General features: G+C 49.4%; 1 protein-coding gene across 8 annotated transcripts in view; it reads right to left on the bottom strand.

Moving 5' to 3' along the window:
- Positions 1-12,970, bottom strand: part of EPN2 (epsin 2) — an 80,352-nt gene extending 67,382 nt beyond the window's left edge. For 2 of the 8 annotated variants that reach the window (XM_044746070.2, XM_070482274.1), the window contains exon 1: positions 12,787-12,924. Coding sequence is in view for 1 of the 8 variants with exons in the window: in XM_044746075.2 (XP_044602010.1) it covers positions 12,787-12,916 (130 nt within the window). In the remaining 7 variants the exon portion in view is untranslated. Of the gene's footprint in view, positions 1-4,904; positions 5,041-12,786 lie in introns of those variants that run through there. The other 6 variants (XM_070482275.1, XM_070482279.1, XM_044746075.2 and 3 more) reach the window with 6 other exon arrangements.
- Positions 12,971-13,178: the final 208 nt, after the last annotated feature.

Below are 13,178 nucleotides of genomic sequence, written 5' to 3'. Positions count from 1 at the left end.
ACAGGCCATCACCATATATAACTCTGAGTGTCAGTAGACTGGTAGACTGGGAGGGTCCTTGCTAAGCCCATTCTTATCAAAGTTCTGTTTACCAAACATTTGCTTTTCCATGTCCATGTAAATTGCCTCCCTCCCCTTTGAAGCCCCAGACACCTATCCCCAACACCCTCTTTTGTCTTTAGCTGAAGATGATATTTAAGGTGGCAGCTCGGCCATTCTGGCAAGTTACCCAATTTTCCTGGGTTTCTCCCATGCATACATGCTATAAAGCTTTGTCTGATTTTCTCCTGTTATTCTGTGTCATGTCAATTTAATTAGCAGGCCAGCCAGAAGGACCTAAAGTGGGTAGAGGAATTCTGTCCCCCCCCCCATACCTCCCTCACACCCTCCAGAAAAGGACACACAGCATGATGCAGAGGAGAGTATGCTCCTCAACACTGTGATCATAACCAACTAAGAAGCAGCGTAGGGCCACTTCTCACCCCATGGAGCAGACGTGGAGCAGGGCACCCACCAGTCAGCATCTGGCTACTCCAAGTTGCCCACTAACTCCTCACTGGAAATTAACTGTAACGGAAATCAGTGCTGCACGTAAAACACCTACCAAATCCACTTCATTTTCCACACCGACAGCAATGCAGCTAACCTCCCGTCCTGAACTCCTGCCTGCTGTTGTGAACGCATGAGGGCACAGACTCTCCGTATAGCAGTAAGGGGACTGACTCGATATCCAGGAAAACAAGCTTTTCCATCAACGGCTCTCATGAAAACACGAAGAATGCCAGGTCTGTCCCCATAACTCAGGAGGGGGCAAAGCCCCAGAGACTGCTGAGCATTCCTTCGATGCCAGTGCTCAGAAAGGCCACTGTCCACCCTCAGACCCACAGCTGTGGTGTCTCAGGTCTAAGAAGAGCAGGGTTTGTCCCTCAGACGCCGGCTGTTAAGCAGGCCACACAGCCAGCGAAAACAAAAAACAGCCAGAAGAGTCTTCAGAGCCCCTCATGCACTGACATCATGTATTGAATACTTTTCTATTATGCATATCATACTTCAGTAATAAGTGCTTTTTAAATGTGTGTGTTGAAATCAAGGAATCAAGAGTAAATCACCATCCTGTCCCCTCATACACGATGACATTTTCTTTTTGATCCACGCAGTACAAATTAACTCAGGTGCCAATTTAAAAAGAAAAAGATTTTGTATGAAGATGGTCATTATTCCACAACTGAAAAAAATCAGCTTCAACCCCAGAGCATATGAAAATCAGAACAAGGATGCCTGGTGGTCAACCTTCACTTAAAAGTCAGTTTCCAAAGAGTCCACATCTGTTAGCCAGACATCCTGAAGTTCTTATCAGTGAAGTGAAGTCTGAGATTTGCTTTGAAATAATCCGGGGGAGGGGGGGCGGGGAGGAGCCTGGATTAAAATTGTTGAAGCTGACTGATAGGGGTTCATGGAACTCTTCTACTCTTACGTGTTAGAAATCCTCCATAACTAAAGTTTTGCTTTGTTTTCAAGCAAATTTCCAAAGATTTTTAACAAGCTGGATAAAACTCTGCATAGATAAAAGAACTAGATGCCCTTAAGCTGTCAAATTCTGGTGGCTCAACCAAGCATCCTCCACCTGAGCCCCACAGCACGGGGTCACCTAGAGCAGGCCAGTCTATTAGAGGCCACACAAAGAGCTCCATGGAAAATAACAAGGGCCCCAGTTTAGACTGCCAGGCAGTGGCCTACAGAAGCATCTAGCTTAGTTTCTCACACTGCAAACCAATACACTTGCTATCTGGGCCTCTGAAATACCTGCCCCAAATTCTGCACAGCTATCAGCTGGGGTCCAGGCAATGTCTGGAAATGAGGGAATCTTCCAGCAAAATGCCTTTAACAGAGCTCCAGAACCTCTCACCACTGCAGACAGAGCTCACCTCCCAGCCAGGGTGTGAGGAAGCAGGATGCTGCCAGACCCTCTCTAGATGCAGTAGGAGGTTAATATTGCAATTGCCTCTTCACCTGTTTCTCCTCCTCCCACTTCTAGAACTAGACTTGCAGGGGGAGGCAAGGTCATGTATCTCTATCTCATTCCCTGTTGTGTTTCCCGTGTCTGGGGAAGTGCATGGAACATAGTAGATGTTCAACTAAATGCTTGTTGTGTGATCCTGACTTTTGATGGATACTGCTCTAAAGGTACATTACAAAGACCTGCTTTTCACAAATACCAATGCAAGACATAAAATAGAAGGCGCCAGAATGTACTGGTGTTGGGTGCCAGAAAAGGAGGGGACAGGAGACAAGGAGTCATGGTACAAACAACATCACCTAAAATAGTATCAGAGATGCTCTGGAATGTAGAAGCCTGGGTTAAGGAGAGGGGGGCATGGAGACGAGGGGAGAGTGTGTGCCAGGCAGAGCAGGGTGCAGGACAAGGCTCTGGGAGCAGGAAGTGGGTTGTAGGGGCAAAGAGGAAGGCACCAAACAGGGAGGTAGGCAAGTTCCACCACCCGGAACACAATGCTGCCATGACTGGACTATGTGTAAGGCCCTGGGTCCCCGGAGCAGCATTCAGGCACTGAAGAGAAATGACTGGGCTCCATGGGAGGGGTGGGGGCTGTGAAGAACTGGCGCAGGCAACCCCATCCAGAGATGGCGGTGACACTGGCGCTGACCCACTGTTGCCAGGCAACAGTGCGAGTCCCCCACTGCCAAGTGTTCTGATTTGTCAATGAAGCTGCAAGTCTGGATTGCTATGTAAGACCTCCTGATTTTCATGTTAGCAACTGTAGTAGACACAATAACGGCCTCCCAAATATGTCCACATCCTAATCCCAGTTATGTGGCAAAGGGGAATTATGGTGGCAGATGGGATTAAGGTTTCTAATCAGTTGACCTTAAAATAGGCAGAGGATCCTGGATTATCCAACGGGCTCAACATAATCACAAGGGTCCTTAAAAGTGGAAGTGGGAGACAGAAAAGTCAGTGTCAGAGTGATGTGTGAGAAGGACAGGACTGGCTATTGCTGGCTTTGAAGACAGAAGGGGCCACAAATCAAGGAACGTGGATGGCCTCGAGAAGCTGGAAAAGGCAAGGAAACAGATTCTTCCCCAGAGCTTCCATAAGGCGTAGCCCTGACTACACAATGCTTTCAACCCACTAAGACCCGTATTGGACTTCCAACCTATTGAACTGTGCTGTTTTAAGCCACTGTGTTTGTGGTAATTTGTTACAGCAGCCAGAGGAATCTAACACAGCAACTAATTTTAATTTTTAAAAAGAGGCACAGTACAGCCCCCCCAAAAATGCATATCTGAGCTGGACCCACGGACCACACTGAGGAGAGGTGGGGGCTGGGGCCATCTCCTGGGTCTCAGCCCAGGGCCTGGCACACAGCAGCTCTCTGACACACACCCCAAATTCACTGCTAGGTCCCTTTACCTCGGCAATCTGGTCAGAAAGTCTCCGGGGATTTCTGGAAAACAGAGCTGCTTGACTGCAAGAGGTTCTATTCGCAAGGGACCTGTCAAGCACAGCATCAGCACGCTGCCTAGACCATCACCCAGCGACCTGAGAAACTGGCTTGGAGTAGAGGATGGAAGGAGGAGGAGGAGAGAGGACGGGCAAGAAGCCTTTCCAACTCTACCTTCTCAGGTAAACAGAAAAAAGTGAGGGCTTTTCAGGTCCCTGGGGAAGCCTCCAGTCCCTCCCTCCCAGCCACCCACAGGGCACTCTCTTGCTCACAGTGGTTCCCCAGCACCTACAGCAATGAAATCACTTTCGGTTTTTTTAAACAGCAGAGGAACACTTCTCAAATGAGCTCTTTCCAGTTCCCCATCTTCAGATGAGAGCTGCTCTGATCAGAGGTAGGGTGGAGGACCCACGTCCCTGCCCACTCAGCACCAAAAAGACCGGACGAAAACCAGAGCCCGACTCAAATCACACTAAGCTCTCCGCCTGTCCTGCCCGGCCGGCCTGCAGCGGGCCTCTGGCACAGGTCCAACCCTTCCTCCTCCACACCCTTCTTGCTGAGCCCAAGCTTGACATTTCACCCTCAGGCCTTGGCACAGCGCTGTTCCCCTGGCCAGGATTGCTCTTGTCTCTGTCCCTGAGAACTCCCACTTTTCCCTCAAGATCCTACTTACATATCATTTCCTCTGAAGCCTTCTCTGACACCCAGGTTCACTCTCAGTGTCTGACACCACTTTCCAAACTTCCCTCTTCCGGGACTGACATTACTTGTCCCTCTGTCAGGAGCCACTCTCTGCAGACCATAAGCTACTGGAATGCAGCAACTTACATCTTACTATCTACGTATTCCCAGCCTATAGTTCATAATACACATGTGCTCAATAAACATTAAATAAAGACTGAATGATTGGATGATAAACTAATTTTTTTCTGGAAATACCATAAATTATGATATTGTGATATGCATTAAATGTACCAGCTAAAATCTTACTACTTTGACTAAAAGGTGAATCTACCTAAATTAGGAATCCTAAATCCAACTATCTTTAATATGACTACTTTAAAGAAATGCAGTTTTAAATTTTATAAGTAATGTCTGCTACAGTCATTATAATTAGGGGCGTAGGAAGGAACCTGGCTCACAGGCTTGAATGAACAGATAAGAACTCTCTGTGCCTGCTCCACAGACCTGTTTAAAAATCAGACTGAAGGAGGATTACCAAACAGGTGGGTCTCAATCTCTTCTCCTGCCCTCACCTTGTTTACTCTTTGCTAAACTAGCTCCCCTTTCCCAAGGTGGCTCAAGGACAAGCTTCCACAGCCCTGGTGGTTATCTCTGTCTGTCTCTCTATGGCAGGATTCCACCTTATGTGCCACCCCTCCCTCTTTTCTCAAGCCCATCCACAGTCACTCTATGGTAGCTCAGGGTCCCAGCACACCATACCTCGTTACTGCAAAGGCTTCTTGCTTTCTCTACCTCCAATTGTTTCCCAGCTTCTACACCCTGCCACTCCTACAGGCTCCCCTGAGCACACAGTTCAGTTTCTCAGCCCACACAAACTATTATAATCATCTAGGGTACTTCTAAAAAACTACTGACTCCCCCTCCATGGTCTAGGGTGGGGCCCCATCACAGGAATTTTTAAGCAGCTTTCCAGGCCACGTGATTTGCAGGTGCAGCCAAGGATAAGAACTGCAGGCTCGCAGGGTCACATCCACACTTCCCAGCTGGCACTGAGGCCCCTGCCTCTCCCCAAACAGAACCAAACTCTGGCCTCCCTTCACTCTGATATATACCCTTGTGCTGTCTCTGGAACTGTGACCTATCCAGTCTCGTGAAGGCAGCCTGGCCAGGTCCTCGCCCACGGGAATTATGCCACTTTGCAGGTCTCTACCAGAAGGCCCCTCCCCCAACACGTGAGCTCCCTACTGCCAACACCACCAAATCCCAAGGCCACTGCCTCATCAGAGCCAGTGGCCATCCAGCCACCTCGGTCCTTATTGCTCTTGGCAAGCATCCACTGGGCAGAGCTGCTTCTGGAGCCTGTGCCATGCACAAACCCCACACCCCCCAAACACATGCAGGCACCTGCCCAAGCCCACCCCAGGCTTTGCCTCCTGCTGTTCCCTCCATTTGAAATGCCTTCCTACCTGCCTTCCACTCCCAGACACTGTTCCCTGTCCTTCGAGGTCCAGCTCAAATCCTACCTTCTCCCCTACTCTTCTAGACTTTTCTCCATTCTTGATCTGACAAAGAATCAAAATCACAGCTCAACAAACCGCCAGCTTCTGTCTCACAAATATTAACTTTGTCTTCTCAATTAGACTAAGTTCTTGGTGGCAAGAAACATGGCATTTCACTTACACGCATCACATCACTTTAAGTCGAGAGACACGTGTTGCATATTTTCCAGGCTGAGACTGATCTCAAATATTCTGCCCTATTGTCAAGAAGTTGTCCTTGATTTGATGCCCATACCTCTATACAACCAGACTGCCTCTCATAAAGTGGGATAAAAATTATTTCTCTGGGGGCCGGCCCAGTGGCACAGCGGTTAAGTTCACACGTTCCACTTCTCGGCGGCCCGGGGTTCGCTGGTTCGGATCCCAGGTGCGGACATGGCACCGCTTGGCACGCCATGCTGCGGCAGGCGTCCCACATATAAAGTAGAGGAAGATGGGCACGGATGTTAGCTCAGGGCCAGACTTCCTCAGCAAAAAGAGGAGGACTGGCAGTAGTTAGCTCAGGGCTAATCTTCCTCAAAAAAAAAAAAAAATTATTTCTCTGATCATCTGTTTCCCAAATTTCTGGATCCAAGGTATACTCATTGTACCCAGGACAGCTCTGGGTATTAAACAGCCACTCACAGAGGACCTGATTTCAAGTAAAAATGTGACTTTTTAGTCTGTCAGTATTCCTTTATTGCTATGACTTTTTTTTGTGGGGGGCGCAGAGAAGGGGACAGATTTTGAGTACCAACTTTTAGCTGTCACGATTTATTCAACAAATTGGCGTCCAAACCTCCAGGGCCTCCCAAGAGCGCAGGGCAGGTACTGACACATAGCTGTTTACCATCCCTTGGCTTGGGAGCTGCAGGCAATTTTCAAACCCTGGGAAAACGATCACACCCTAGCCTCCTGGTACATTGTGAGACCAGAAAAATGACCCATTTGCTAGAAGTCATGTATTAATTGCCTAGTGAGGAAGGAGATACCTTATATTTTTATTTATATGTAACTTTTTAAGACTATCAAGTTCTTCTGCATGAATTTGATCATGTTTTAACAACAGCATCACCAAAGGATTTTTTAGTCCTTAATTCCCACGTGTCATGTTTACAGAATCAAGATGCAGAGCTTCAGGATTACAGAATAAAAAGAAATTCACTCCCTCAAAGAGCAACTTGGGCAATTATTTTAACACAGCTTTGCAAACACAAAAACTCCTACCAGCCCACACAGACCTCCTCCCAGTCAACCCAGCTGGGGTCCCCTCAGGTCCCTGTAGTACACATCCAGGCAACTCTGGGTGTTAGAATTTATCTCTGTAGCCCTGGACAAGGCGCTGAGGTGCTGCCCTGGAAACAGCTCATGAGGCTCCAAAAACAGACAGGTGTGGGACTGAATTCTGGTCCTGCCAGCCACCAGGTGGATGCACGTGAACAAGCTTGACCCCTCTGAGCCTCAGCTTGCTCATCTGCGAAACACCTACTTCCCAGGGCTATTGTGAGTGAGGGTAGAGTGGGGCTTGGGGAGCACCTGGCCCAGCTGCAGAGTGAGGTAGTAGAAATAACGTGGTTCTGAATCTGACACAGTTGGCAACAAATACCAGCTGGGGCACTTACTGGTTGTGTAGCCTGGGGCAGGTGGCTGAACCCCTTTGAGACTTAGTTTTTGCATATGCAAAAAAGAGAAATGGTGACAGGCCTTGCAGGATCATGATGAAAATTAAATTAAATATTGTGCATAAAAGGAGGAGTGTAGAGCCTGGCACACGGGAGACATTCAAAAACCATCAGGTCTCAAACACACACGCACATGTTTTTTGATAGACATGCTGATAATTACTATTGAAGAAAAATAATTTTTTTTCCCCAAACTCTAAACACCAAAGACTATTAAATCAATCCGAACTGTTGGAGGGGGTAAGAGTGACTTCCATTAACACCACCGGCCATCCCTAATGGCCCCGTGGGAGTCTGCTCGGTGCCCAACATCACTCCCCTTGCCCTTTCCCAGCTGCATTTCTAAAAAGCCTTGACAGCGAACATCTTGCTTGATGTGTGAGAATGATGAACCAGCTTTTCAAACAGAATCCTAGATTTACTGTCTCTTGGAAGGACAAGGAGGTCTTAAATTCCCTTCATTAAGGAAAACAACCTTACTAACCCATAGAGTGATAATACCTGTGACCACATAAAAGAACAAAGTCAAAACGTCTCTTTGAAAAACGAAACTCCCTTCCCAAGTGTCACGCCATCATCTCCTGAGCAATATTCAGAGCATTTCAGAGGCAAAAAGGAACTGCTGTTCTTGAGTTTCCCCTGCACAGCCAGCCAGTGCTGACACCTTACATACCTTCTCACTCAGTCCTCTGGGCCAGGGTTCCCAAAGCTGGTCCCCAGACCAGCAGCATCAGTAGCACCTGGAAACTAGTTGAAAATGCACATTTTCAGGCCTCACTCCAGACCTCATGAATCAGAAACTCTGGGGGTGGAGCCCGGCAATGTGTCTACCAGGCCCTCCAAGAAACACCGCTAGTCTATTCTGCAAAGTGGTTATTATTAGCCCCACTTTAGAGATGAGGAAACCAAAGCCCAAAGCCACCGAGCCAGGAGGCTAATTTATACCCACATCTGATTCCAAAGCTTTTTGTCACATGACCTTTGTAGCCAAATTGTCTGTATCATTTGGTGTCCTTACCTACTGAACCACCAGGCTGTGACGATGACATTACCTTAAGAGGGGTGGGAGTGACAGGAACGATGAGGCCTGCACTCAGAAGTGATTAATTATAGATGCTTTTAAATCTACATCATGCATCAGCCCTAAATGGTCTCAGCCACCCCGCAGGATGAGCCTGCTTTGCCCTGCTCCGTTTATCAGCCGGGCTGCCAGGAAGAGAACATGGGGAGTCCCTTCATCTGCAGCCCTCTGTGCACCCAGCTCCCAGCACTGCTTCAAATAGAAAGAGAGTTAAGTTACCTGTTCTGTCTCTAGGGGGCTTGAAAGTGCAGCACACTCAGCCTAGACCAGGAGCAACAGGAAAGCTCTCCTGTGCCCAGGCACAAAGCAGGCTCCAGGACCTGGGGGTGCTGGGAATGAGTCACCAGAAAGAATCCAAAGCATGTGCAGGGAGCATTGTAACAATGTTGCAGGTCTGGTTCAAAGGAGGCGGGCTTTCTTCTTTTTTTATTTTATCAAACCCTAAATCTAGCCTCTATCAGTTCAAGTGGTCCATTAAACTCGACATCCAAACCACAGGGCTTTCACAGATCCTAAGCTTGGAAAAAAGACAGAAATCTCCTCATTCACAAGTCCCAACCTTCTAAATGAACTTGGTGATTTTCAGATCACAAGTTTATCCTATAATTTAAATGAGTACCCATTCCACTGTGGAGCTTTCTATAGGAGTTGGTGGAGTAGGAGGGACCCAGGTTCAGGAAGCACAGGGGCTAGGTTTGACTCCTGTCTGTGCCAGTTCCTCCAAGGTTACTCAACGTCTCTGGGCCTCAGTTTTTCCACTCATAGATAGGTGGTAATCCCTATGTCATATGTCGATGTGAACACAAAATGAAAATACCTTAAAAAAAAAAAAAAAGTCTGCAGAAACAGCTCTGCATTTCAAGACATCAAAAATTTAATGCCTGACTGGAAAATAGGTATGGTCAAACAAGTCCCTAGATACGTGTTACAGAAGACATTCCCTGAAGCTTGTGGACGCTTACTTCACTGTATTTGTTTTTCTAAGATTCTATTTTTAGACACCTTGAACAAGCTAACTAAGACTGCAGAAAATTCCATTGAGGAACTTATCAGAAGGCTTGTCAATTTTCAAAAACTCAACAGATGGACATACACATTCATTTCATAATGCATCTGACAAAAACAAAGCGTGCTCTCCCCCACCCTCCACAGTCTGAATTACATCATCCCATGGTATTCAGTCCACTGTCAACATGCAGAAGGGCTGTAAGCAAGTCTCTTCACCCCTGTGAGACTAAGTTTCTCCAATGAGATAACAGGTATAACCATATTTTGGGATCCAACAGACCTGTTCAAATCCCAACCCCACCACTTACTGGCTATGTGACCTTGAGCACATGACTTAAGCCCCTGGGTCTCAGTTTCCCTAGCTGTAGAAGGGGGATAATACCCATGTGACTTACATATAACTGCTGGACCAACAGCAGTCATCTTTGCAAGAGTATAAAACAGAACAGCGGAGCCTGTAGTAAGGGATTGATAAAAGTTTGTTCCCCTGCCCCCAAGGCTACTTATTTACACCTCAGACCTTTACTGAGCACCTACCACACGTCAGAGACTGAGCTGGGCGCTGGAGAAGTAAAGAAAGACAGGATGATCATTGGCTTGAAAGATGTCACAGTGTCACAAGAGCCCCAGACACACAGACAACATAATAAATGCTCCAACAGACGGTTTGGGGTGGTGAGGCTTGGAGAGCACAGGGGCGCAAACAACTGGTGGAGTTGGCTGGCAAAGGCTTGACAGAGGAGGTCTGTTTAAATCGAACACATGAGTTGAAAGTTGAGCAGACAACCGAGGGAGTAGGACTAGATAATTCCTTATATCCTCCCTAACCTCAAATTCCCCAAATCCAAGCCCTTTAATTTCTCCAAGGCTCAGGGTCACCAGGTACTCATGCCATAAAATGACAGCAACCACAGTCATTCACACCCCACCAAGACGACAGGAAGATTCTGGGGAACAGTGAGAACAATTGCCAAAAAGCTTTGAAAACTTTAATGCGCTTCCCAAGAGTATGACGACAATCACATGCATGAAAATCTCTTAACACTTTAGTCCACAAAGAAATGAAAGGTGCCACTCCTCCTAAAGAAATCTTAAAAAAAAAAAAAAAAAAAGCCCATTCATTAAGTTCAGGAAAAGCCAAGCTGTTAGAAGAAATCAGAGGCCAAAAAACTGTCAACCACTTTTGCAGGACTCCTATCAGAACCCCAACTCTTAGGAAATCCACACCTTACTACAGAAGATAGCTACGTTAAGGGACAACTGCATTTCTACAGAGGATTTCTAACAAGGATGGGTCATTTTTCAAGACTGCATATACCATGCTAGGCATCATCACTTGACAGTTTTACATTTCTTCACACCTCACACATGTACTTGGTGCAACCCAGCTTGCTGGGGACAAGTTCTCCACAGAGCTCCCCATCTGCAAGCCCTGAGTCCAGGGAGGGAACCAGGAGAGATGAGTACATCCCACAGGACAATCCAAACTTGCTCCCGGTCTAGGGGCTTGTGGGATGCAGCCCTGAACCATGCCCTATAGTAATCTGCACTTTACCAAACTCTTTAACAGCCAGGATCTCATCCAATACTTACAAAAGAATAGCCCAGTGAGACTGGTAAGGATGACTAACCCGATATTAAAATTAAAGAAACAAATAAGCTTTAAGAATGTAAGAACAAAAATACAGATAAATAAAAGATGAGAAGATCTTAGTGGCTTCTCCAACACAATGACTTGTTCCAAACATAATCACTGGAACAAATACCATTCGGAAACAAACTGTAGTCCCTTTAGATGTCCATTTAAATACAGATGAAAACTTAATTATCAGTGCAAATTCAATCACTGCTGTGCAGGATTCAGTATATGATTTTGTCAGCACCTATCATCCGCAGTCTAGAGCTACAGGATGCACAAGTTTTCTGCCAAATCTTCATTATCTTACGTAATTGGGCGGGGGGGGCGGGTGTGGATAATTAAAATTCACCTTTTTCAATTAATTTACCCTTCTGTTTCAATCCCTTCTTTCATGGGACATTTTCTGGAGGTAGAAAAGAACTCATACTTCTCATCTTTTCCTGCTCATTTGCTTGAGTGAATGTTAAAAAATAAACGAGGAGGAGAGTAAACCTGAATATCTCTCTCAAAAAAATTCTAAAACGCCGTGGAGAAAGCCCCGAAGACCAAGCTTCCAGTTCTGGCACTGACACGCTATCGCTGTGTGTGACCTCGGGCAAATCACTGCATCTCTGGGCCTCAGTTTCCCCCATCTGAACCCTAATGATGGTTGAGGTCCATCCTCTCTTCAAGCACAGACTTCAAATGCGTCCCGAGGGCAGCAAAATAGTGAAGGGACCCCAGACGGAGCCCCTGGGCGGAGGAATGGGTTTTCACAGGCCTCGGCTGGGGTTTCTGAGGAGAGCAAGCTGCCCTCCCCACTCCCCCGCAAAGCCACTGGGCCAACTCCAGGTCGCAAACAAAAACCTGTTGGCACCGACTCCTCTAGGAAGGGCCAGCCTCTCCCAACGCGCCGCGCTCCTGGGGAGCCGCCCCATGGAGAGCGAGCGGAAGGGGCTCCCGGAGAGGCCGGCCCCCACGCACCCATTCACCCACCCGATTAGCCCAGCGGGACCGCCGGGCGGGGTCTCTGCCATCCCACGCGGAACAAAAGGCAGCTGGAGCCTGACTCTGCCGCCCCCGTCCCCGCTGTGCAGTGGGGGTAGGGGTGGGGGTGGGGAGGGAGAACCTGGTCCCCGGGGAGGGGAAGGTGGCCCCGCTCCAGCCCAGAGGAGACGGGGGACGGGCAGGCACCCCGGACAGAGGGCCCCCTCCTTCGATTTCTGGAGGGAACGGGGGCTGGGCTCTGCACAGGGGCGGGAGGGAAGCCAGTCTGGGCTCTGGAGGAAAGGGGCGCCTGGCCCGCGGAGGGGAGGAAAGTGCTCCGGGGAGGAGGGGCGGGGTTGCTCCAAGCTGAAAGGTGGAGGGCGAGAGCCTGGAGGGGGCTCCTGGATCTGGGGTGGGAGTAAGGGGAGCCCCAGACTCCGAGGATGCAAAAGGAAGAGCGCCCTGATAGGGAAACGGGGCTCCTTGCAGCGGAAAGAGAGATCCAGATGGGGAGGGGGCTATGCTCCAGCCCGTGGAGCGGGGCTTGGTCGGAAAGGAGGGGTCCCGCCTGACGTGGAGACCCCGCTGGGGCAGCAGAGGAGCATGCTCTCAGGGGCTGGCTGGGGGGCGCGGGCCTGCGCTCTGGGGGCGTCCGCCCCCTGGGGAGGGGAGGGTCCGCGCCCTAGGGCCCTGCTCCGGCCCCCGAGCCCCGCGGGCCCTGGCTCACCTCCGCTCCTCCGGGCCGGCGCGGGTGCGCGGCTGCGGCCGCCAGTAGCGCTGGGGAGGCGGGAGCGACCGGAGCCCGCGGAGCCGCCGCCGCGTCTAGCTCCGTTTGACACCCACACAGCAGCCAACATGGCGGCCGGGAGGGGGCGCGCCGGCTGCGTGCGCGCGCCCGCAGGCCCCGCCCCAGACCGCAGGCCCCGCCCCCGTCCGCACAGGCCCCGCCCCGCGACCCCGCACGCCCGCGACCCCACGTGGGCCTGTCCCGCCCTCCCACGGCGCTCCTCTGCATACGCCCGGATTCCCCAAACAGCCCCCCACTCCCTACTCACGTGTCCAGGCGACCCCCCCCCCCCAACCGCTGCTGGAACCTTCGCAAATTCGTACCCGAACCCG

Source organism: Equus asinus, chromosome 13, assembly GCF_041296235.1.
Source record: "Equus asinus isolate D_3611 breed Donkey chromosome 13, EquAss-T2T_v2, whole genome shotgun sequence".
Taxonomy (NCBI): Eukaryota; Metazoa; Chordata; class Mammalia; order Perissodactyla; family Equidae; genus Equus; species Equus asinus.
The sequence above is the reverse complement of the archived record's forward strand: the minus strand, read 5'-3'. Positions and strand labels throughout refer to the sequence as shown.